Raw genomic sequence first — 24677 nt, forward strand, 5'->3', positions numbered from 1 at the left:
GTGAAACATCCATGTTTTTTAATGTTTATGTTACCTTCAAGCTTTTATTGTGAAGTACTGTGAAGAAGAAAATGTCACTGACACAATATTCCACTGAGACATTTTATATACAATGTTTTTTGGTACATAGAAATAGAAAACTCGATTTAGACAGAAACTGAGACATAAATACAAACCAAAACAGCTCTTTCGATATAAAACAAACATTAAACAGTTTGATAGCGCTTCACTAAAGCCATACAGTTGTGATGCATTATCACTATGTCAATTGTGGGAAATGAGAACTTAAAATAAAAACATTATAACATATTTGAAAATATATCATAAAAACAGTGCATTGTGCAGGTGAAATAAAGCAATTTTGTTGTAGAATTTAATCTTAATAAGATCTTGACTTGTTGGCTAATGCAGAAAGATCTGTATGACTTCAGTGAATTAATCCAGTAACAAGACAGGGGTCAATTCATAGTCTTTCAATTAATCTTAAGTCATTATATGAAATGATGCCTACAAAAGCAACCCTTTAATCATGAATTATAGCTCATTTATGAATAATTGTTTTTCTTTTTGTGGTTACGTTTTTTACTGTTTTCTTATACACTGAAGAGAGTCCACTTTGTGTTTTTAGGGGTTAAGAAAATGAATTGAACCTTGTCCTGTTACGTCAATTCCTCTAAGGAAAAGTTGGCTTGGCTTCTACAGGTAGCTCTTGTTAAAGCGCTGGATTAGATTTTTGGCACAGGAAATAGTATTAGTAGATTTCAACCAAGAAAACTAAGCACACAAAACTAGAAGGTAAAAACCTTTATGCTGTAAGACAAAATCTGGTTAGCATTTAAGATGTTAATTTCACTGAAGTACAATATATACAATCTCAGAAATTTAAGAGCTTAATCTGTTATGATTTAGATTTAGTCAAGAATTATGACCATATATAATTCTAATATCAGAATTTGTGAAAATATAATTACTGTGGAAAACATCTGGTGTTGCCTTGTTTTATATGTATATATACAGAGCATTTTCATTTGAATGGAACAGTTGTTCAATCATTTGTGAAGGTATGCTTTGCAAAACAGCGTTGTGGCACAAGTTGATATTTTTTCTATTTTTTCCCCCCTATATTTTTTACAGTATTTCTTTTTAATACTTATTTCACTGAATGTTTACCCAAAATTCTTATATGCATAAACAAATTTAAGGTCTACAGGATTTGTGAGGTCATGTGTTTGCCATGATGCCATCAGAAATGCTGAAAAGAAGATTTACTCTGGTCTAAGTAATTTGCAGTGGATTGGGTTGGTGCTATTCTTATTCAGTGGAAAACAGCAAGTGGAGTGGAAAGTGTGTGAGAGCGAGAAAATGACTCAGGGAGTTGCTGAAAGTGCTTGCAGTTTCTAAAATTTTCTAAGCATTTCTGCAGCAACCACCTGAACTCTGTTATCTCTGCAATGGGTTAAGCTCCATCAAATGTAAAAATCAGCCAATTATTCAAAGAAATCAGTTACTACCTCGCATTCTGGATTTGAGCTACTTAAGCCAAAGGAGGATTTTTTTTTTTCTCAGGGCAGTGCAGGAGTCAAATGGAGTCAAATGAATGGCAGACTTATAGGTCAAGGGTCACTCATGTCCAGGAAGTCTTTCTCAGGTGCAGGTCCTCCCCGGTACCAGCTACAGACTGTGTCAGAGCGGCGGATGCAGGCGTACTGCCGAGCCTGCTCCCCATTGAGGCTGTTATCCAGCAGCCAGTCAGTCCATAAGCATTCGTTTTCTCCTGTAGACGCACATGGCACTGTGTAACAGGTGTTGATCTGAGGAGAGAAGCATATTTGATTTATGCTGTCACTCATTCATGCATCTCATCATTTATTCCTGCAGCTGGCCTCCCTGAAGACAAACTAAAGAGCTATGCTGGGGTCAAAGTTTGAAGAAATCTGGATTGGTGTCTCTGTGACACATGAAAATCTTACATACAAAAATGTTTGGAAAAGAAGCTCTGAGATTGAGCGAGAGTCACAGATGCAGATGAGAAGAGTGACCTTTTTGCTTTAACAGCTCAGTTGCTACGCTTTGTGAGCCAAAGCCCATGTACTGTAGGCATTTCTCAGACGGACAGATGAGCATAGTCAAAGATAAATATGTATAAGAAGAGTGACTCATTCTTACTCTGCATTCACAGCCCATCTGGTATCTGTAGTTGAGATTCTTCTTCTGTGACAGCGATAAGTTATCCCAGGACTCCACAAGGTCACATAGACCAATAGAAATCCTCCCATCATTCCACATGCTCCCTGTTTAGTGTCAACGAAAAAACAGTATAGGAAATGTGTTCTTATATTCAAAAAGTCTAGTTACATTAGTGTTTGAGGTGATTCAAGTTGCTAAGAGGCAGTTTTATAACAGTACTGTTATACTAGGCTGAGCTAAACACAGGTAAGCTGTAGAATCATATTCACATATTGACATCAGTATCTCTGCAAGAAAAATGAATTAAAAAAATCCTAAAATGTCAAACGATTTATTTAAATGAACAAAAAAAATTCTTGCTGCTGCTATATCATGTGCACTAATGTACCAGTTTGACATTACTGTATGTAGCCCACCTTTTATTGGACACATAAAACACACGTAACCAACAGACAACCACAACCACATAAGTGTACCTGAGAGCAGATACCCAGCTTTGTTGTTGGAATCCAGCTTAACGCCACACAGTGAGGAAAAGACTGGAGTGTACACATACTGGATATCCTTGGCCTTATCAAAACCTTTGAACATCTGGAAACAAAGACATTTGAGGAGTTTTATATTTTCCACAAATACACTATACAGGTTTTTAATGGCTGGCTGTAAATGCAACATATTTATTTTGGATGTTTAGTCGACAATCTTATCAAAAGCTGTTTATCAGTCAGTATTCATTATTACTGTAACATCATCAGACGAATGTTTGCACATATATGGATCATTTTACTACACACAGCAGTTTAAGCTGTAAAAACAGCAAGCCTGCAGCTATTACTGCTGTCCAGAGAGCTCACCTTGATCATTTTGATTTCATATTGGATCATCTTCATGTAAGGTGAGGAGCTGTTGCTAGGCGACACAATCTTCTCTCCAGAGATCTTTGCCCTTATCACTGTCGGGAAACAGAAAGAAAAAAAAAAAAAAAAAGAAGGGAGGATTAAGATTAATTGAAATGCCAAGTAATTGCAAGAGGCAAGGTAAGAATGTGATTTACATGCCAGAGACAATGCAAAACATCCTGAATTATGCATGTTTATGTTCAGTCAGTTAGGAGCTTATTTTCCATCCATCTCTTCAGTTCTTAGGAAGATAGGTAAATAGATAGATAGAGAGAGAAAGAGAGAGATAGATAGATGTACAGAGAGATAGATAGATAGACAGATAGACAGACAGTCCCTCTCAGTAGAGATACAGGATGTCTCCCTCTGGGAGGAAAATCAAAACCCACATGGAATAACAAGTAGTTCTGCTTGCACATTCCCATTAACTGACTCCACACACACAAACATATTCATGGATGCACTATATGTTACATCACACACACGACATGCACACTTACTCAAGCCAAAACATAAGTTATTTCACATTGTTAGAGAGAAAATAATAGTTAGAATTAAAATGTTGCAGATTTTATACAACCAGACCACAACCAGCGGCCAAGATCAAACATTATTATTAAAGATGTCATTACTACAGAACTCCTTTTGTGTTTCCACAAACCCGTGAAATATGCTCTTTGTGTAACTCATCACATTAACTGACAAATTAATTTTAACGTCAGACATTTCTTTTAAACCAATATCACTGCAGTCAAACATAATTAAGATTACTATTATATAGCTTTTTCTCAGACCAAGTCCCTCTGCTATACTGGATTCTAAAGTCTTACAGTGAGACAGCCACATTAATAATCTGCAAAGAAGTGACAGCTGTCATGTAGGGGATTTTCACTATGGGAACAGTTCAAATTGTAATAATGTACATATATGTACTCAAGGATTACAGAATTTTATATATTCAGGAATAGTTTAACATTGCTGTCTTTTTTTTTTTCATTCTACATTGTGTCAGTGAAAGAGCGAAAACAGTGTCTTGACAATTTGCCAGAGTGACATTAAGAAAGACAGAGAGAAGAGAGAAACAAAAAGTAGTAGAAGTATTGTAAGTGATCTCGGTAAATGCAGGAAACAAAAAAGCAACAGTATTAGAGAAAAGAAGAGTGTGTGACCCAGCACCCCTCCCTCCTAATCTACTCACCCTCTCGCACAGCTAAGCAAACCACCCCCTTGTTTTTGCTTCTCGTTCATCACATAACTACACCGTGATTTTCTGTGCTAGTCAGAGGAGAAGGAGCTCAGTGTGTTCTGTCAAATTGGGTCAGGAGAAAAAGAATTTTGTCTGCTGAATATGCAAGAAGATAGAAAGGCAGAGAAAGAAACAGTCAGAAAGTTAGTGCTTTGTCCTCCTCAAGTCAACTGGTCCAGTTGGTCAGGGACCATCACTTTAGAGAAAAAGCTCTGTTTTATTTAACTCTGATAAACTTCAGAATTCTTATACTGAATAATTCATAACCTAAGGCTCAAATAGAGTGTGAGAATGCATCTGAAAACATTAGACCTGCATTCAAGGAGAAGGTGAGGCAGAAAAGGTGATCCAAGTGGAATAGCAATCCTGATGTTATTAAAAATGAAGTGGGCCAAAAACAGGACTAGGTAGAATATATGAAAACTTCTTCCTGGCTTACAGAGTGTGAAACTTTAAAAAATGAAAATGATAGAAGTATATGCTCTATAATGACCTCATACACTTTTCAGTGTCTGACCTTACAAGGTCACACCTCCCTATAAACTCACCTATACACATGGAGCTGTGGCCTAAAAAAATGACTAAAATCTGACTTAGTTTAGCATAATGACTGAAAGTGTGTTAATTAGTGAGCTGGTCATTGGTTGTTTGTATCTTTATTCAGAGCAGGGCTGTCCCCACACCTCCAGCATTTGCACTAAGCTAAATCAATCGGCTGTCTCATGTTTAGCATACGAACATGACATTGGTATCGATTTTCTCATTAAATACCTGACAAGAAAATCAATATTTCTCAAAACTATTGTTTTGATATTTTGCAATCAGGATTTTTAGATAGGTATTCTCAATGTGTCTTCCATCACTGTGATTTATAGGGTGAGCCCACATCCACTATTGAACACTGAAATATCAATACACTCACTCCCTCAGCTTCCATTATCATATAGCTGAATAAGACTGTCATGTTCAATGCAAATGCTGCTCTTCACCAGTGATTACTATCATATTATTGCCCTCATTTTTCATTCCAGCTCTTTGAGCTATGCATTCTTTTGGCACAGAGGAACATGCTATGGAAAATTAAATCTAAAGCCAATTTGCAAAGAATAGTCCAGTTGTTATTCATTATAACAGATCAGTGGTTTTTATCTTTTATTGAGAAACTGTCAGCCCATTGCCAATAAGACTGAAAAATCTGTGTTGGACCTTCTAGACATATTGTTATTCACATTTATTGGAGAGATAGCATGTTAAAACTGAACTGATAAACCATTTTGTTGTCTCTTTCTAAAACAATTCTCTTGGCCCACATTCTCTGAAATGTTTACCCGCCCACCCCACTTAGATGTCTTTGAACTACACAGGCTAGGTTACCCACTCAATTCAGTTGCTGCAGCTGTGTTATGAACACGAATAAGGACGGGCTCACCAGCAGGGTGAAAGTGGCTGTGCATCTGCCTCACAGCTACATAACCAAAGAGAAATATTGCAAACTTGTACCATGAGAACTAATGTAGTAAGTAACTTTCCCCTCCCAGATGAATCGGCACCCTTGTCATGCTCACAAAGCTGGACTGTCAGTGGGCTTTCACACTGATATTGTTAGTATGCAGACCATTAGACCAAGCCTATAGACATGGAAATGAAGTGGAGAGAGCAAGGGAAAGAAAGAGAGAGATGGAGTAGGCTGTGTTGGCATGGCTTGGCATCCTTCCAACACACACACACACACACACGCACACACACACACATACACATTCACACAATCTTAAAACCACAAATGTGGCTAGGAATTCATCCAAGGTTTGCCCAGATGGGATATTACTCAGATGTACAACTTTATTCAAAGCAGCCATCGACTCTGACAACACTGTCAGGTCAACTAAAGGCCACCACCATCTATGCTTAGAAAACAACCAGAACAGTGTAACCACAAAAGCCACCAAATGGAATGCTTCACTAGGCCTCCTTAGTATAAGTGTGGGATTTTCCTTATTTGTTATTAATTGGTCAAGAAAGTTGTATCCTACCTGAAAGGGACCACTGACTTTAAAAAAAAAAAAAAAAAAATCCAAATTAGTACATTTAACACTAAACACATTAAATCCTCCAAGCAGACCCTGAGGAAATGGGACCCAATTAGAAAACAACCTAAGGTCCCCTCCTCTGTCAGCTGTTTTGTTCTCATATGGACTATATGCAGTTTACAATAATGATATTAGATTTTGCGCACGAAATTATAGGTAATTTGCAAAGAATAGAATTAGAGGGTCTTAGTATTGTTCTACAGTCCTCTGGCTTTAACATGTGTAGAAATCTAAAAGGTTGACAATCAATTGGACACTGTTTGTGAGTGCTTCAAACAGACAGAAATTAATGCAACATTTTTGCTAATGAGCTGCATTACTTTGTAAGGAACCTGGTTGTAAAACACATGGTTTAATTTTTTAACATTGTTAAATATTAAATGGGAAAAACATTCACCTTGATTTGCTTTTGTGTCTTGTTATCAACCTGTATTACAACCCAGCTCACTAGAGTAAAGGGAAGCAGCATAAACAACCAGATGGAGCGTTTTAGCAGACCCATTTGTTGTGATGAGGGAACATTTAGGAAGCTTTTGGCAATGATAACAAGAAAGAAAAACCACGGAGGCGAGCGACACAGGAAAACAAAACTGCCAACAGATGCTACTCAAAGCAAAAAAAAAAAAAAAAAATAGACAAAAGAGGACTCAACCAACAGAGTTGCTCCATGCCTGTACTTCTCTAACCTAAAAGGCAAAAACATACCTGACTTAACAGCTCCGCACTCACATCACCAAACAAAAAGACAATGAAAACTACACTATGCCTGATGTGACTAAATAAATTATTTATATTAACATTAAATATCTAAAGTGTATGTGTATGAGGGTGACAACTAACACTGTATTCAAAATAATCACTAGCGAGTGAACACGGCAGCATAACACATGGTTATGAGTAACCACTTGTAAGTGCAGCCAGAATCAAAAGAGACAGTGATGTTCTGCTGACATTAACACAGCCACACTATCTGACAGCTTAGCTGCACTTATGAAGCAAATGATGGTAAGATTGCTGTTGCTGATTGGAGTGTGGGACTGAGGAATTAGTCCAATCATTAAGGATGGTAAGAAGGCTGACAGGGCACACCTCTGGTTCCACTCTTAGGTAGGTGCCCATGCACATTAATCTTAACATGAAGAAGGCCAGGACCCCTATGTCATGAACAGAGGAAACGCTTCATATGTGAAACTTCTGTCCTAAAAAGATTGCCCCAAATACTCTCACTGTGTTCCAGTAACCCAGATCTAATTTTGTATTGTGGAGGTTTTGAAAACAGGTCTCAGCTTCCATTTCATACTATTTTTTGAGAGACATTTACAAAGCACTTTAAAGTTTCCAAGCTTCACTAAGCGTAAAGGGAGACGCAGACCAATTAGAAAACTAAACTAAAAGAAACCAACAAAGTAAATCCAATTTCTTTCCCTCCTTTTATTCTCTTGTTCTCCTCTGCTGGAGTGTAACCTTTGCACATACTCCAGCTTTCCACAGTCTGGAGCCAAGTACTTCAAGTCAAAGCAAAGTGTTGGTTTTGGCCTGTGCATAGACAAGAAAGGACTAGATGATGGGGGGTGTTAGCTAGAGACAGACAGAAAGTAGGCCGGGGCCACACAGCACTGACTGTTTTTTTTTTTTTTTAAGTTTTTTTTTTTATATGATTGCAAGCAGGAAGAATCAAGTATGTCACTGCAAAAAAGAGATAGCAGGCTGCTCTGTTTTCATATAATGATACAACAACCGACATTATATTAACCTTGGTAACTAAGATGAATGACAAGCCTGAGAAAGTACTAAGAGTGTGCATGTGTTTCTCTTTTTTAAGACTAAAGACTAAAGAAGACAAAAAAATTCTGTGGAATTTCTCTGCATACAATTGACCCTTTCTATCAATATAACTGGAAAATGCCAAAATAATAAACATATTTTTCAATCAAAAGCCATGAAAGACTCAGACACTGTCACAGTAGTGACAAATGCACTCTTTATAAAGAAATAAAAATGAGTTCTCTACTATTAGCTCTTCTTTTAGCATTTTTAACTTTTATCTAAGCTGCTGAGGAATTAAATTGATCTTCAGTCAGTAACTTACCGATCTCAGCATTGCAGAAAAGCTCCTGTGGGTGTGCTGGGTAACAGCTACATCCCTCTACAACTTCCTCCATGCCTGCACCCAGCAAAAGGAGCACCCAGAGCCCCAGACACAGACTCCGCTCCTGGGACATAGCCATGGTATCTCTGGCTGCCTCTGATCACTCCACCACTCGATGATTGCTCTACAACCTTTTCGGAATCCGTTAAGATGCCCGGGAAGCAAATCAGGCCAGCAGTCAGAAAGGGAGGGCGGATAAGATAGTGGAGTTGATGTGGTAAGATGGACTCTGCTGAGCTGAAAGGTAGCTGCGGACAGAAAAGTTTTCATAAGTTTAAAGTACAGCTCTGAATTCAAACTGCAGTGACTAAGTTTAAGGTGAAGGGAGGATTGTTGCTACTGCTGCTGCCACTGCTCTCACCCACTCGTCTTTCTCTCTCTCTCCCTCTCTGTCAACAACACCCAGAGAAACTTACAATAGTTGGATCCCCTCACACTCTGGTCTTGAATGCTGAGAGGGTTGTACACAGGGAGCCTCTTATGTACTCAACAATTTTAGGGACAGCCTACTCAAACGCAGAAAAAACTTTGCCTCTTCCTCTTCCCTCTTTTGATGCCCTACATCGTCACCCATGTAATCACTTTCTCAGAACTGTTGTGGTAAATGATGAAGTTTTACAGAATGCGTTTTTTTTTTTCATTAACTCATGATTGGTGTTGTAGTGCATGTTTTCACTTGTAGGTTGTGAGATCATCAGTGCAATATCTCATAGTCATACAGAAGTGTAAATGAATCACAGTCGTCGTTCTGTATTGTTCACCATTACTGATCCTTTGTGATGCTCTTCCTTTTTAGATTACAACACCAAGCTTCCCAGTAGTGGTGAAGATTGGACATGCCCACTCTGGAATGGGAAAGGTAATGCTGATTCCTGTGCTCCTTTCATTTTCATTTTCCTATCTGTCAGATATACAAGGATGATGTAGGTCCAATCGTATATCGGATCATAAAACTATATGACTTCTTCAAGCAATTCATAATATATGTTTGAAACTTTTTGCCTTGTTTAAAGTGAAGAACAATTCATGTAAGTGGAGAGAAAATTGTAGCTGTGTGTTGGCGTGGACCCCACCCATTAGCCTTGTTTGACAAATAGCTGTTTGGAAGTGGTTTCAAATCCCTCTGTGTGCCTAAATATAATTGATTGGTTTCATTATGCACCACCACGTCTGGCACCACATTGTTTGTTCCGTGTAATGTTTTTCCTAACTCCAACTCTCCACTGCCGCTTGTTAACTGTTAAACATCCCCACTAAGAAAAAAAAGCTATAAATAACAATAATAACAACAATCAAATAAAAAACAGCAAACAACCAGTTTGTTTAGTACAACCCCTCGAGTTAAGGACGTTCTCTGCCCAACAAGAATGTGCTTTAGTTAAGCAGAATATTATCTCCATCTTCTGTTTTCCTGTTGTTTCTTAACCATCCTTGCTGTAACATATCACTTTATGTTCGCTCTCAGTCCTCCTTTTCTACTTATTGTCCAGTTATTGATTTACAGCTGTGTTGTCATTTTATGGATGAAATCAGACTGAAGTGTTTATCCTCTTTCCACCACTTGTCATTGATCCACCACACATCACTCCCCTGAATTGCTCAATCTGGTGCTGTGTTATTGCCCTTTCTAGAGTCTAAATGGTCTCTGCCTTTTTTTTTTATCACGCCATCTAATCTATTACACTCCTATATTGTGCTAGAAATGGAGTGTTTATATACAAATCCCACCTTTTTTTTATGTGTTTCGCTGCTGCTGTTGCTTCCCTCCCAAAGGAATTGTTTCGTGAAGGGACAGCAATCTATTATAAACACAGAGTGAGAACCCTAGTAGAACAGTTTCCACTGTGTTTTTTGATGAAAGTGCATCATATCACCCTGTGGATGTGGCTACTGCAAAGTGAGATGAAAAGATCGATATGTCTCTCTTTCCCTGAGAAACATATCGATCTTCTCGTCCAAATCTTGGCAAAAAAAACAAACACACTGTTTCTACCTGCATTATTCCTCTGTAGGTCAAAGTGGACAATGTGAGTGACTTCCAGGACATTGCAAGTGTGGTGGCCATTACTCAGACTTACTGCACTACAGAGCCATTTATAGATGCCAAGTACGACATCAGGGTCCAGAAAATTGGCTCTGACTACAAAGCATACATGTAAGTTTGTACTCCTTATAACAACACAGCTTAGCAACGTGAAGTGTAAGGTCTGCAGTTTCACATGCTTTTTTGTCCTCAGTGCTTTTTGTTGTGTGTAAACCTGTGTCCTGCTACCTGGCCTATTTATCTAGATATTAACCAGGCTTCTACCCTGCAGGCTATTGACGTCAAGTTAATGTTGAAACCACACTCCGGCAATGAGGTTGTTTATTTTAGTCTGCCTTTAGTTGCTTGTGTTTATAGTGAAGGGTGTCTGTAATGATTTAATGCACAATTTCCTGATCTTTTCCAGGCGAACTTCCATCTCTGGTAATTGGAAGAGCAACACTGGATCTGCCATGTTGGAACAAGTAGCCATGACTGACAAGTGAGCCCCGCTTTCACATTTGTGATGTTCTGGCTGCCCTGTTGTCACACATGTCACTCTTGTATTTTGTCACAGTTAATCACAACGTATTCACACACCAGATTGAATCAGCTGAAAGCATTTCAAAAGGGTAAACACACAGATGTTTGAAAATGAGTTGATATTTAAATTTAGAACAGACTGATGATGAATTTTTACCTTTTTGTCTTTGTAGACATGAAATAAGAGAAAATTAGGTTGGTTGAGTTTGGTTTGTGGAAATTTTATTGAACATCTCTGCTGTTATCTGCAGTTCATATTGTAGCCCGTTTTTAAAGTGTGTATTTTGACCAGTCACAGCAGGGGATGCACGGTTATAATTACTGACATCAATAATGCATGCACTTCACTGCCAAGGCACACTGAGGCATCATTAATGTCACAAGTCAAACGATGCAGTATGATTGTGTGTAATGTAGCTGTTGCTGTTGCTGTAGCAACATATATGTAAAGAAATATTTTTAAAAAGGGTCAAAACCTGATGTGTAAACACTAACCTGAAGTTTATGACCTTATACAAAAATATTCACTTCCACTTCCACCATAAGCTCCCATAAAATGAGGAGGTATTTTCTTTTTCTCAATGTTTAGATTACCTTTACCAAAAAACATTATCTGCAATGTAACAGTTCCTAGTAGAGCTGGTAAGAATACAGTACAGAGACTTCCAAGTGTGAGTCAAAATTATCTGGTAGTTAGTTCTGACACTATAGAGAAAAGTATATCTGCTGTCTTACAGGTATGTTTTCCTCTAGGTCAGTATAGATCTGTTTCATTGTGGTCAACTTACCAGACAGCAAGTCACGGGGGCTCCGTACAAAAACTGGTGTGGCAAAGAAAGACGGCAACAGCACCTTTATGGGCTAGAGAGGTTCTGTAACAGATTAAATGCCCCAAGGAGCAACATTTGCATTAGCACAGTGTGCTGAAGTGATACAGAAGTCAGTATCACTGACAATACTGTAGAGTGTGCAAGAACAAAATTTTCTTTGCCAAGCTAAGCATATTAATGTAAAGGGGAAAAGTTATGTTTTTATTTCCAAGGCAAAATCAAATTGTTTTTTAAAATAGTCCTCCAGGCTAATTGCCAGTGCCAACCTTGTCACGAGAAATTTATTCTGCATAGCACCCTGCTTTTTCTTTAGGTTTCTGTGGACTAACTTTTATTAGAGCTAATCACGTTGAATTGTCATGTATGCTTCTCTTTGTGACAGGTTTAAGGTCTGGGTTGATACCTGCTCAGAGATCTTTGGAGGTCTGGATATCTGTGCTGTCAAAGTCATCTGTGGCAAGGATTCTAATGACTACATTACTGAGGTGAGAAAAACATGTAGAAGGGAAAGAAGGAAATGAAGAAGAGACATACAGCAGTAAATTTGAAAGACATCTGTAAATCAGCCAAATGACTGACAAGGCACTAAATCAAATAACTAAAACAATTAAACATTAGCTCTTATTGTAAGTTGCCATACTAAATTACCATGGCACCTCTATATTTACTGACTCTTGCATCTTATTTGAAACCTTTTGTCATGTTTCAGCCCGTGGGAGCTAAGTTTCATAAGAGTACTAATAAGGTCTTTGAGAATTAAATTTAGCCTCTTTGGCCTAATTTGCATTTCTAGGGCTTTAGATAGTCAGACTGGGAATAAACTTATTGACCGTAACCTAAATACACATTATAGGTCTAATAACTCAGTTGGTGATATTTCTATGTATGGCTGTTCTGTATGGTTCACTGTTCTGTATGAGATTGACTTAACATAAATATACAGTATATAAAAATACTAACCCAGCATATAACCTTAAGGTTGAGTAAATGTCACTTTTTTTGACACAGCTTTTTTTTTTGCTCATTGCCTACTATTGTTTGAGGAGTTCATGGGGAGTGAAGAAGTGAGAGTTCAGGTGGGAGGACACTGTGGAGATTTAAGCAAATGACATGAAAGGCTTAGAATGAGGAACAGAAAACCGTGGAATAAACACAGGCTGGGAAACAGAAGCAGGTTTTGGTGAGACAGGCTCAGACTCAGACAAAGACTGAGGTTCAGATTCAGACAGATTTGGGTGCACACAGAGGTAGAGGCCTATACAGGGGTAGAAAGACGGGCTCAAATGATGTAACAGGTTTAGGCTTAAATAAAGAGGCGGGTTCAGGGTCACTTAAAGAAACAAGTTTAGATACAGGCTTAGACAGTGAGACAGCATCAGGATTAGGAGAGTTGATCAAAGAAAGAAGAAAGAAACTGACAAATAAAAATGCACTCTGTACTTGAATTAAAGGTGGATCATGGTTGATTCTCAGCAGTGTTGGGCAGTGGGACGACAAGAGAATGAACCCCAGTGACCCATGGAAATACACTTGCAACCAGGGGCCACAAATTGAAGTAAACCCCCAATATGACAAGCTTACAAATAATGCTTACAGGGATTCTTCTATGAGGTACCAGGGGACAAGACTGCAGAGACTGTGAGGACATACGCAGGGTTATGGCTGACAAAAGGACAGGTAGACAGTCATCCAAAGTGGACTCAAGAAGAAACTGCGCAGGAACTGGAAGACAATAGATAAGAACTGGAAAAATCAGGATATAGAAGGACCTAATGTGGCCACAGGAGTGAGCTGCTGAGATTTCTGCCAGCTCAGAGAGCAACTTGACAAGCCAGGATGTGTAGGACACAAGCTAGAGTGCTATAGAGAGCTGCTTCTCTTTTTGCTGTTCACTGGATTTATTTTGGCAGTAAGCACAGAGCCACTCACCGGTGTAGGTCAACTCAGCCCCCTCATCCATTTAGAAAGGAAGGTCAATTGGCTCAGTTTTTTAGTAGGTGGCAATGAGAAGTCGGAGCAAAATGCAGGCAGTGATACTACATGTATGAAAGTCAATAAACAAGGTTACGGTTGGTTATGAGCTGGCAGTCAAAGCAGGCACATCAGACCAATGGTGCTGATGCAGGGATTCAAATTTAAATTTCAAATGCACACATAACTGCTAGCAGACTCAACAGCTCAGGTAATATAGATGAAGTGACAGCAGAGAGTTAGAATAATAGGTTTCTGTAGAGTAAACATGTCAGGCAAACAGCTGTGGTGATCAGGTGTCTATAGGCGAGGGTGTGAAGCTCAAATAGCAAAAGGAGTAGCGAATTGATGCATGATGACGTTTGGAAAATTTAATTATGATTGCAAATCCCAGTGAGAGATCCTGGCTGAAGGGGGAGATCATACAGGAATCACCAACATCCAATCACTGCTGTTTCCAAGGAATATTTCTAATCGTCACACTTAAGCTCTGAAGTAGCTTGGCTGTTAGAATGAAATATTCAATAATTTAATGGAAGGTAGATTAGAAACTGAAGTGGGAATGTTGTTGAAAAATATGAGTCATCCTTGCTAAAATAGGCTTTGTCGATATAATAATGCATTAGAATTGAGTCCATGTCTATTTTCATGGATGTTTACTGCTATTGCTATGTTTATTATGGGTTACTGAACAAGATGATTCCTATAGTTTATGCATTTTATGTATGTCAGTGTAAGTGTGTATTAAAGGGGACAAACACATTTGCAATGCAGTCCTAAAATTGCAAATGATACCATAATGCTATATGGCAGAAAAAATTGTGATGTTTAAATGTTATTAATATCTCACCAGATACTCTGTGATAACACCGACAGTATCCATAAAATCATTAATCTAAACCTGCACCAAAAGGCATCATCCTGGCTAAAAAAAATCATAAAATACAAATAAATACAAACACCTGCAATATTAACCACCATTTTGTTTGTCTGCCCTGACTTTATTATCCAGTCTGGATTACCAACATTTCACATGTAACCTTTTTAATAAAAAAGACACACATTTTCTGCATTGTCTGTGTCTTCTTTGTCCAGGTTGTGGGCTCATCTATGCAGCTGATTGGTGATCACCAGGCAGAGGACCGCCAGCTAATCTCAGAGGTGGTGATCACTAAGATGAACCAAGCACTGTCTGCCAGGTCCTCCAGTGTGTCCCGTTCCCCTGCTCGCTCCCCTCAAGGCCAGAAGCCAACTACTGCTCAGCCTCAACAGGTAGAAGCTGTATGAAATGTTTTTTCAGCATTTGTGTGCATTAACAGTCATAGCTTGTATATTTGTAATGGACCATGTCAATTAAATATGAACACGGACACATTCATACTTTATTTGCTTCATTTCTCCCACTGTATAAAATAAAGGCTGATGTTATTCAGTTAAGTTTTAAGTTGTTAATGCCTGGAAGAAAATTTAGTTGTAGTCCTTCACAGTTCACTACTGGTACTTGATCAGAGCCTGCTTACCCACGATTGTCCTTCTTTTCCACTCTTCTCTCTTTTTGTTTTTCTTGCTTTTCTCCCACCCCCTCACTCTCTCCCAGAGTGCTGCCCCTAGGGAAGGAGTGGCAGATCCAAACAGGACTTCAGGCCAGCGTCCTCAACCTCAAGGTTGTCTGAACACTGTTGTGCATTCTGCTCCTGTAGCGCCAAAGCATGTCTAGAAAAAAAAAAAAACTCTTTGTCAGTCGTGGAACAGTGTCCTCTTAGATATCTTATTAACACCTTCTCTGTCAAACTAAATACTGAGAAGGTTTTAAATGTTAATTAACTAAAAGACTTGTATGAACAAAGTGCCATAATTTACTGTCCTTCATTTTGATACTCCATATCGAATTTGATTATTGAATTTGATTACAGTTGTAGCTTGTGTGTTAGTGTATGCTAAGGGCTGATGTGTTAAAACTAAATGTGCCTACTAAGCTGTGGTGATGTAGCATAAAATGTGGTAAACAAAAACTGGATTTGTAGAGTTGCACAGGTTTTACCCGTATATGTTGCATGTTTGTTCATTATGTTTTCTTATTGTGCATGGATGTGGCAAATGCCCGTTCACCATGTGGTGTGTAATGTGTTAATGGTGATTAATTATATCTTTGAACGTTCCACACATTAACATATGTCTATTGTATTAGGATTTGCAAGCTACAGTTTCATTAACAATGCCTTTTGAAGATAATTTAACAGTGTCAAAAATGGTTGGATGGTGACAAACTTGAGCTTATTTGTAGATTAATTTTCAGTTTGTTTTATGCATTCTTAAAGGAAAAGAAAGCTCATTTCTGAATATTTATGCTTGTGATCATTGTGCAAATTAGGTTTTGGTAAACTGTCAAGTTTGGTTTCTGTGATTAATGTTTAGCCTTTGATTTCTTATTTAAATCTTATCCATAAACAAACTGATTTCCATCTCTCGGGCAACAATTTTTCAGAATCTGAATGTTTTGTGGCTCATTGCTTGGTGTTGTCTTTGGTTGTAAAATGAACTCTCATTGTTCTGAGATTTAATACCTGATTACATGTTTAATGAAAAGGTTTAAAGAAAAGAAGCATATTTTTCTTTCCCTGCCTAATCATTCCCCATTTGTTTGGATCCAGACCACTGAATTACTATTATTTAATCTTCACATATCAACTGAACAGAAAAAAAAAACATTCGTTTTTCCACTTAAGTCCTGATTGTAAACAGGTTTCGTTAAGCACAACCAGAGGTCAAAGATTTAGGTTTCTTGACTTGCATGGTTTATAACTGCCTCCTCAGATAAAGCCGTCACCCACTTAAAACGAAGTCCTAGTAGACACAAATAAATAAAATGTAATAACAAAACTGAGATGAGGGAAATAAAATAATATGTTATTCAGTGTTTGTATCTAAGCAAATTCTTATTGTGACACCCTTTATAGTACAAATCGTGTTTGTACAAATGGTGTTTTCTTTGATTTTTATGCATCGTGAGTCGCAGGCACCTATTGGGATGCTTTATGACAAACTAAAATGTAAGCTTCAGATGCCATTTAGCTGCCTGACAGCCACGACTCTGTGAATGTCTGCGATGACCTTTCATGAATGTTTTGCAATGGGCATGTCATGTGATCATGTATGTAATGCAATTAAATTCATTTAACTAAATGTATAGGCAAATAGTAAACAAAGAAACCTTTTCAAAAGCGGCTTTACAGTACATATCCTGATGCCAACCCTAACCCTGCATCCAGGAAAGTGAATTATCAGCCACTGGAAGCTCATCCTTGCCTAGTCACTCATAGAGAGTGACATGTATAATCACTTTATTTTGTGCTGCTTGATAGTTTGCTTTAAGTGTTTGTGTCACTGAGTTTTTGTTTACGTTCTTTCATTCTCATCTTGTGCTCTTTCATTTCTTCTCATTGTGTCATTTTATCACCACAGGACATCCAATGAGTCACATGAGTCAATTTGTATAAAAGCAGCCTGGACGCTCTGTAAACTACTGATCTGCCGCCCCCTGCTGGTCATTACACTCTGAACATTCAGATCCCGTTTTGCTGCTCTCTGTTCATGACAGGTTTTTTTTAATGAATGTCAGAGGTGAATGGGCATGTCTACACTCAAGCTCATTATCTGAATTGTGTTCGGCTTTGGTCTATAGAAACTGTTACAGATGCCTGGTTTTCTACCTATTGCACTAAAACAATAGATTCTAAATAATTAATTAATGATGATGCTTATTTATGTATTTTCTTTACTTCTTTTGCTGTTTCACTTTTCTCTTGCTTGTCCTTATGTGTTATGTAGGTATGAGAATATAATCTAATATAACCATCTTATTTCAATCTTTCAGGTGCACCAGTGAAATCACAGAGTGTGGACCCGTCATCAGCGTCAGCTAAGAGAGCATCTGAACCAGTACCAAAGCCCAGCCAGGCCCAAAAATCTGGTCCAAGTCCAGCTCAGAAACCAGCTCAAGCTCAGAAGCCAAGCCCAGTCCAGAAGGCTGCCTCAGTCACAAAACCTCCAGTACAGAGGCCTCCCCCGATGACAAGAGCCCCATCCGTCACAAAGTCAGCCCCAGATCCTTCTTCCACCCCTGCCCAAGTCATAGCTTCACCGTCATCCCCAGCTAAATCTGCAGCAGCGACAGGCTCCTCACCAGCCTCAGCGCCAGCCCCAGGCACTCCCTCAGCCTCAGCTCCCACCACAGAGCAGCCCAAGTCCCAGCCTCAGGCCTCCCCATCCCCAGCTCCTGGAAAACCAAAAGAATTGCCTCCAAAACCCACACCACCCGCAAAGCCCATCCCACCTGTACGCAGGAATTCAAAACCCCAGCTTCAACCAAAGCCACAAACCTCACCACCACCCAGAGCTTCACCCAAACCCCAGCCCGCTGCCCAAGCCTTGGTATCAGATACTTCCTCAGCCGCTGCCCCAGCACAGGTTCAGTCCCCACCCAATGTCCAACCTCCAGCTAAGGCTCAGCCCCAGCCCATACCAGCCTCTCCTTCTCCAAACCCTGAGCCTGTCACAGCTGAAGCATCTGAGGCACCCTCTGAGACCCAGGCCCCAGTGGATGAACAGCCAGCATCCCAGCAAAAGACCCATCCTCTGCTGAAGTAAGAACCACTGTTGATAAAGCAAAGACATGCATTTCCATGGGCTACACACAAAGTTGCTGTAGAAATTTGTTGAAGTTTAATTTCACATTTTCATGAAACAACACAACTATTCATCACTGTTCACTTAAGCATTTAAATTATTAAGATAATTCTTTAAAGTTACTTGTAATGTGTAACCGGCTGAAATTATTTTGTTTCTCAGTCATTGTTGTAAAAGCAATGCGTATGTGGCATTCTGCCCTTTTTACACATTTCACTGTTCTTTCTCCTCACTTACTCACTATTAATATGCACATACACCTCTTTTCCCTTCCTTTATTCCTTTCTTCCCATCACTCTTTCTTCTTCTCAATCCCTTGTTCGACTCCCTCTTTTTTTCATCTCCTTCCTCTTCCCAGTAAGTCTCAGTCCCTGACCAATGCCTTTAACGCCTTCAGCGACTCCTCCTTCTTCCGTGGGGTCTCAAGCTCTGGAGGTGACGGCCAAGACGAGGCAAAGGCCGAGACCATTCGCAACCTGCGAAAGTCCTTCGCCAGCCTTTTCTCTGACTAGACAGAGCCAAACCATACTTTATACTGGCCCTCCTTTTATTTTTGGCCAGTAATGACTTGATTGACATTAAATGTGAACCAGTCTGAGATTAAATTTTGTGTGTTAAAGGTACTGTATTCCCTCTGTCCCGGTCCTCCTCCTCCTCCACTTTCAGCTTCTCTGTGCAAGTAACAATGAGGCCTGCTCGGTAAGATGTTCAGTGAATGATCCTGTACCAGAGAAACTCAACTGAAGGAGTTACGTCATTGATATATATATATATATATATATATATAATAGTATAAAATATGATAACAAAATCTTTATTTTTCCCAGAGAACACTTAGAGAGCACTTTCTGAAGTATATGAGAAGAATAATATTCAAGAGTAAAAACTGAATGTACATACAGTATCTATAGAGTATATAAACAGAAAGATAACTATACAGGGAGGGAAGCCAATCATAGAAAAAAAGGTTCTAGTAGAACTTTTCAATTAGCTTTTGTCAGTGACATAACTCTTTCACTGCATTAATACACATTAAAAAAATAAGATATTTAACATTTGACGGTTTCTCTCACAGTCAATATTTTGGTCAATAAGTAAAAGTATGTGAATAAAAGAAAAGCAAGAATTGTTCCTGTGTAAATTCAGCCGTGCTGTCTCTGGTCTTTGGCTACTGATTACTGGGCTCATCATTGCCGCCGCCACCCCCTTTTGTGTCCAAACCTTGAATTTCATTGTCATGTGAGGGAGTTGGTAATATGTGTATTTTCATCTGTGTTCAATTGTTATGCATGGCTCCTTCAAGTGGTTTGGTGTGACTTTTGGAGCACAAGGGAGCTCTATCAGTGTTGAGATTTGCCCTCTGTTGACTCTCTCTCTCTAGATGTTGTAGCCTTATTGTGAACATGTTTTCAGTTCACAGCTACGTTTGTTAGCTGTGCAGACCTGGGTCAGTTACAACTTAAAGTTCATTCATTTTCTTGAACAGTTTGAATTAAATCAAACCTAAAAAGCAAATGAATGCATTTCACATGGCAACTCATGTATGTCGCTATTACTGGTGGTTTCTTGTTTCACCTCTGTGTAGATCTATCAACTGTATTGTAATCTGTTGATTATAATCATAAAAAGACATTGAGACAGTAGTGCAATAACACCTCGACATGACTGTTGAGCGCTGTCATCCTATTATAAATATAAATATAATTATACATACAGGACCTGTGTATGTGTTAAATACCATATTCTTCCATTCCCTTTAAGGTTCCTTTCATTGGTGACTTTCCAGGTTGCTTTTTAGGGCAGTCAGAAAACCAGATTTCAGATGAATATCGTATAAAAAAGTGTTGGTTAATATTAAGATAACCTGGATTGAACCCAGTACCAGGATTGGTCATTTTCGGTTGAATTGCTGCATTTCAAGTGTGTCAAAGTAAAAAAATCTGAAACACTTAAGAACTGCATATCAGCCTGTCTGCCTATCCATCTTCAGTACTATGTTGCAAGTAAATTATAACATATTGTATTTGTATGTATGTATGTGTCATCTCAGGAGTTTATTTTTTGTAATATAAACTGATTTATTTATTTTTTGAAGCTTCATATTAATGGTACACTATATATTGTTTGTTTTGTAGTGTGTTTTTATTTGTTACACAGTACTGCTTTGCATGATCTGGTGACTGATGTTTTTTTTTTCCCTGTACAGATAAAAATTAATAAAGATGTGGTTCCATCATTCCACGGATTCACTGAGATTCATGCTGACCATAACGCATTTTGTTTGAGACAGAGGTTTCAAGGGACAACGGGACAGTGCTGTGATTTCACACACTCGTCATTAGAGGTACTACTCAGCCTGTGATGAGGGCTGTAAATGGTAAATCTCTGCATTTGTATAGCCTAATTTTTTAAATCCTGAATCTCAATCATTCAGGCACGAGCTTACATACAGATGGTGGAAGCTACCATGCAAGCTGCTTGCCTGAACAGTATCAGTGCCTTACCCAAGGACACTTTGACATGTGGACAGGAGGAGCTGGGGATGAAACCATAAACCTTGTAATTAGTAGATGACCCACAGCCACAGCCGCCTGTTGTGTCGAATATCTTCTGTAGCTCAGGACAAACTTTGTTTCATTTGTGAAAATAATAAAATTATTATTATTTTGCCCAAGTTTAAAGTTTAATACAAAATGCTTGATTGAGTTGAATTACATGAAATTTAGAATCCAGTGTTTTTAGGACTGATTATTTTCACCTCTGCCACTTCAATTATGACAGTTTTTAAAAAATTATTCTTTCCCAACATAATAACATTGGTTCAGTGGTGTACTATAGGAGTCCCTATTGCATGGTTATATTTAAGCACTTACATACATTTTAGAATTTCACCAGAGCTCAGTACTGGTCAGTGATATGAAACACAAGACCAATATTTCCAGCTCTACCAGGTGTAAGGTTTTTTGTCAGGCATTTAATATTATAGAAAATTTCTCTCTCCACGTTTTTTTGACACCAAAATGTGTAGCTCAGTTAATGTTTGTATTTTCTTCAGTTGTATTTATACAATGACCTATACACCATCAATATATTTACACTAGATAGTTTTACACTTGCATGATTTTTGCAACTGGGTCACCAATGACAGTCAGCAGAAATAGTTTCCACACATTACCATTACCAGACATATATTCTTCAGTTCTTTGTGGTAGGAGGAATGTTTTGTACCAGCTCTTAGGACATTCTTTTTCCTTTTTCCTACAATTTTTTATGTTTTTCCAGATCCAAACCAAAGGTCTAAGTTCTAAGCCTATGTGCTGTGCAGATTATAAAGCCCCCAGAGGTGAACTTGTGAGTTTAAGCTATATAACGAAAACTCTGCAAACAAAATTAAGGCTTATTCAGCACAATTTTTCACTGTGGTTTTAATACACAAACCAGGTTTAAAACCTTGTTGAAAAACATGAACTGTGCTCCTAATGACATCATCTGATCTTTTATTTGACCACAGTGTTATATAATGCTGTATTGAGTCAAATGTGGAAACTTTCTTTTGACTTGCCTGCCGCTATGGGGTGAGAAAGTTCACACTGTGAGATCAGTGATTGCTTTACTTATTCTGAATTTGTGTTGAAGGACACATCAGTAGGGCAGGTAGATGATACCTGAACCAACTGTGGTGAGGTCCATGACAATATAATCATAAGATTTTGAAGAGACACTTTGCTCATTAAACTGCAATGCCACAACTTTAATTACAATATTAGAGATGTTACATATCATGATATACCAAGAAAAGTGTTCCATTCATGTAATATATTACAAATCTCAATGTACACATGATACACACAAGCCACATTCCAGATACTGATCCATTACTGTCTTACCTATTACATTTAAAACACTAGAATATAAGTTCATCAAGTTGTGATTTAAACAGAATCAGCACAATAATGTAAGTGTTCATTTTCAAGGAACTGTGAATCTCAAATATTTAAAAAATACATATATGCTGTTTTCTGAAGGCAATAGTCAAACTACGTGTGATCAGCCAGCAGATGGCGATATTTACATTTGGAAATATGTGGGCTTAGTTTTGTGTTTAACGCATGTTTTGTGTTGTTTGGTGTAAAGCAGTTGAATAAGATAGCCCCACTAAATTCTTACTAAAAAATCTTTAAAGAAAAAACTATGTCAATATAGACTCAATTATTATTAATAATATTGTAGAGCATTAGATAAGATCTTATGTTGATGATCGTAATAATTATTTTATGTTGTCATACAGCTCAGCTTTTACACTACCCCTATAAATACACTGCCCTCTTAATAACCTCATCCATACTGCGATGCTTGACATAGCACACAATTATGTACAAATACACATCTGTGAAATCTAGTCAATAACACCCTCCTGGCAGTTGTTTTCAGTTTTTTTTTTGTCCATTCCCTTTTTTAAATAAAATGATTTCATGTTCTTTAATGTCACACTTTTGTCACAATTATACAAAACAGGGAGGATAAAGGCCTTTCCAGTATGTGCCATTAACAATGTCATAGCCTTAACATGAACCACACCATTTACAAGCAGGACGTCCTTTTACTGTTTCAACAGGGTAACAGTGTGTGTGTAGCAAAGTTACATCTTAAATAGGAAGTATTTTAATAGCGAATTTAAAGGTTTAATGGTTTGATAACATCCTGTATTCGTTTAATCATAAATCTGATAAACAAAAAACATTTACTCATCAAACTCAGAAAACGTGAAACAATACTCAAAGATACACTTGGTATATTACATGTAGAACCAAGATAGAGGAAACACAACGTGCTCTTGGTTCTTGAACTAGTCAGTGAAGATCTGTGGGAAAGTCTTCATCAGACTGTTCATAGGGACACGGATGTGGGTGGCTAACACACCAAAACAAGCCCATACTAGCTAAAGTCTGTTTGTCTTGGTGCTCATCCCAACCTGCTGGAGCCAGCCTGAGAGTGAGGGAGTATGGACGTAGGGTGAAATAACCAATTATTATACTTGTCAAACATCATAATAGCAAAGATTTTGCTGCTCTACCATTCAATATATTTAAGGATGGAGAGATCCACCCAGATTGGGCCATTCCCTGGTGAAGAACACCTTTGCTTTTGCCAGTTACAAGGGTTTCATTTTTATCATCATGTCACTTTAGTTTTGAACAGCTTGCTCCCCTCTGCTCAATCCAGTTCCACTTTATAATAATCACCGTGTCACGACAGTGTAGGAGTCTTGTAAAGACACAAGAACTTTGATGATTAACATTTTCAGATACTGCAGCTCTAGTCTGCTGGGACTCAACTGTATAAACAATCCGAAATTATTGCTTTGTTTTGTTTGTGACTGCAAAACTCTCAAGGGTGTCATTTTTTTTTTTAGTTCAGCACTAAGAACCTCTGCGTGGGGAGGACTGTTATGCATCTGAGAGACTGCAAGAGAATGTGCATGCGTGTGTATATTATATGTGTGTGGGTCTGTAAATAAGCAAAGTGTGCCAGCTGTCTTAGTTCACAGCATCAAGTTATGATACATCAAAGTATCAAGCTGACTGCTGCACAGTAAAAACTGCACAGCGGAACTACACTTACCCGTTTCTACTTTTATAATAATAATCACACAAGATTAAATGGCAACTTTCTGAAGACCGTGCAGAGCAGGGTTTCATGTCTTGTCACGTCTTTTGTGCATTAATGCATTGAAAACAGGTTGGAAAGATAACTACACCTTGTTTTTTGACAATAAATACTGTCAAGTATCTCTTCACGCTTTGTTTTCTTTTTACACTGAGTTCAGCTGCAATTTGGAGTTCTTAGGATATTTTTTATTAAATATTTTAAACTTCAGGTTGTTTTTCAGAATAGCTGAATCATTTCAAAAGGTGAAGTCTGTGCAGTTTTACAGACTAAATTAATTAATATCTATGTGTTGTTTTCAAAGTGACACATTCACCAATAACAGACAAAAACCAAAATGAGAACATTAACTGACAGAGGCCTCGGTAGTGAATTAAATACTACAGTCT

The 24677-nt window shown here is 38.2% G+C and overlaps 2 protein-coding genes across 3 annotated transcripts in view; one reads left to right on the forward strand and one right to left on the reverse strand.

Moving 5' to 3' along the window:
• syn2b (synapsin IIb) overlaps positions 1 to 20665 on the forward strand; it is a 58848-nt gene extending 38183 nt beyond the window's left edge. Inside the window, exons 6-13 of the mRNA XM_026307531.1 lie at positions 9365 to 9427; positions 10581 to 10723; positions 11019 to 11093; positions 12347 to 12449; positions 15031 to 15207; positions 15533 to 15599; positions 17810 to 18578; positions 18980 to 20665. Of these exons, the coding sequence (XP_026163316.1) occupies positions 9365 to 9427; positions 10581 to 10723; positions 11019 to 11093; positions 12347 to 12449; positions 15031 to 15207; positions 15533 to 15599; positions 17810 to 18578; positions 18980 to 19133 (1551 nt within the window). The 3' untranslated portion in view covers positions 19134 to 20665. The remainder of the gene's footprint in view (positions 1 to 9364; positions 9428 to 10580; positions 10724 to 11018; positions 11094 to 12346; positions 12450 to 15030; positions 15208 to 15532; positions 15600 to 17809; positions 18579 to 18979) is intronic.
• Positions 1525 to 9090, reverse strand: LOC113130713 (metalloproteinase inhibitor 4). Of its 2 annotated transcripts, none has more exons than XM_026307532.2 (6): positions 8985 to 9090; positions 8509 to 8816; positions 3042 to 3139; positions 2664 to 2778; positions 2167 to 2291; positions 1525 to 1811 (listed from the first exon to the last, which is right to left on the reverse strand). In XM_026307532.2, the coding sequence occupies exons 2-6, from the start codon at positions 8645 to 8647 to the stop codon at positions 1614 to 1616; spliced, it is 675 nt and encodes a 224-aa protein (XP_026163317.1). In that variant the 5' UTR covers positions 8648 to 8816; positions 8985 to 9090; the 3' UTR covers positions 1525 to 1613. The 2 variants fall into 2 exon arrangements, with proteins under 2 accessions (XP_026163317.1, XP_026163318.1); XM_026307533.1 differs by having other exon boundaries at positions 8930 to 9012.
• Positions 20666 to 24677: the final 4012 nt, after the last annotated feature.

Source organism: Mastacembelus armatus, chromosome 5 (assembly GCF_900324485.2).
Source record: "Mastacembelus armatus chromosome 5, fMasArm1.2, whole genome shotgun sequence".
Lineage (NCBI taxonomy): Eukaryota > Metazoa > Chordata > Actinopteri > Synbranchiformes > Mastacembelidae > Mastacembelus > Mastacembelus armatus.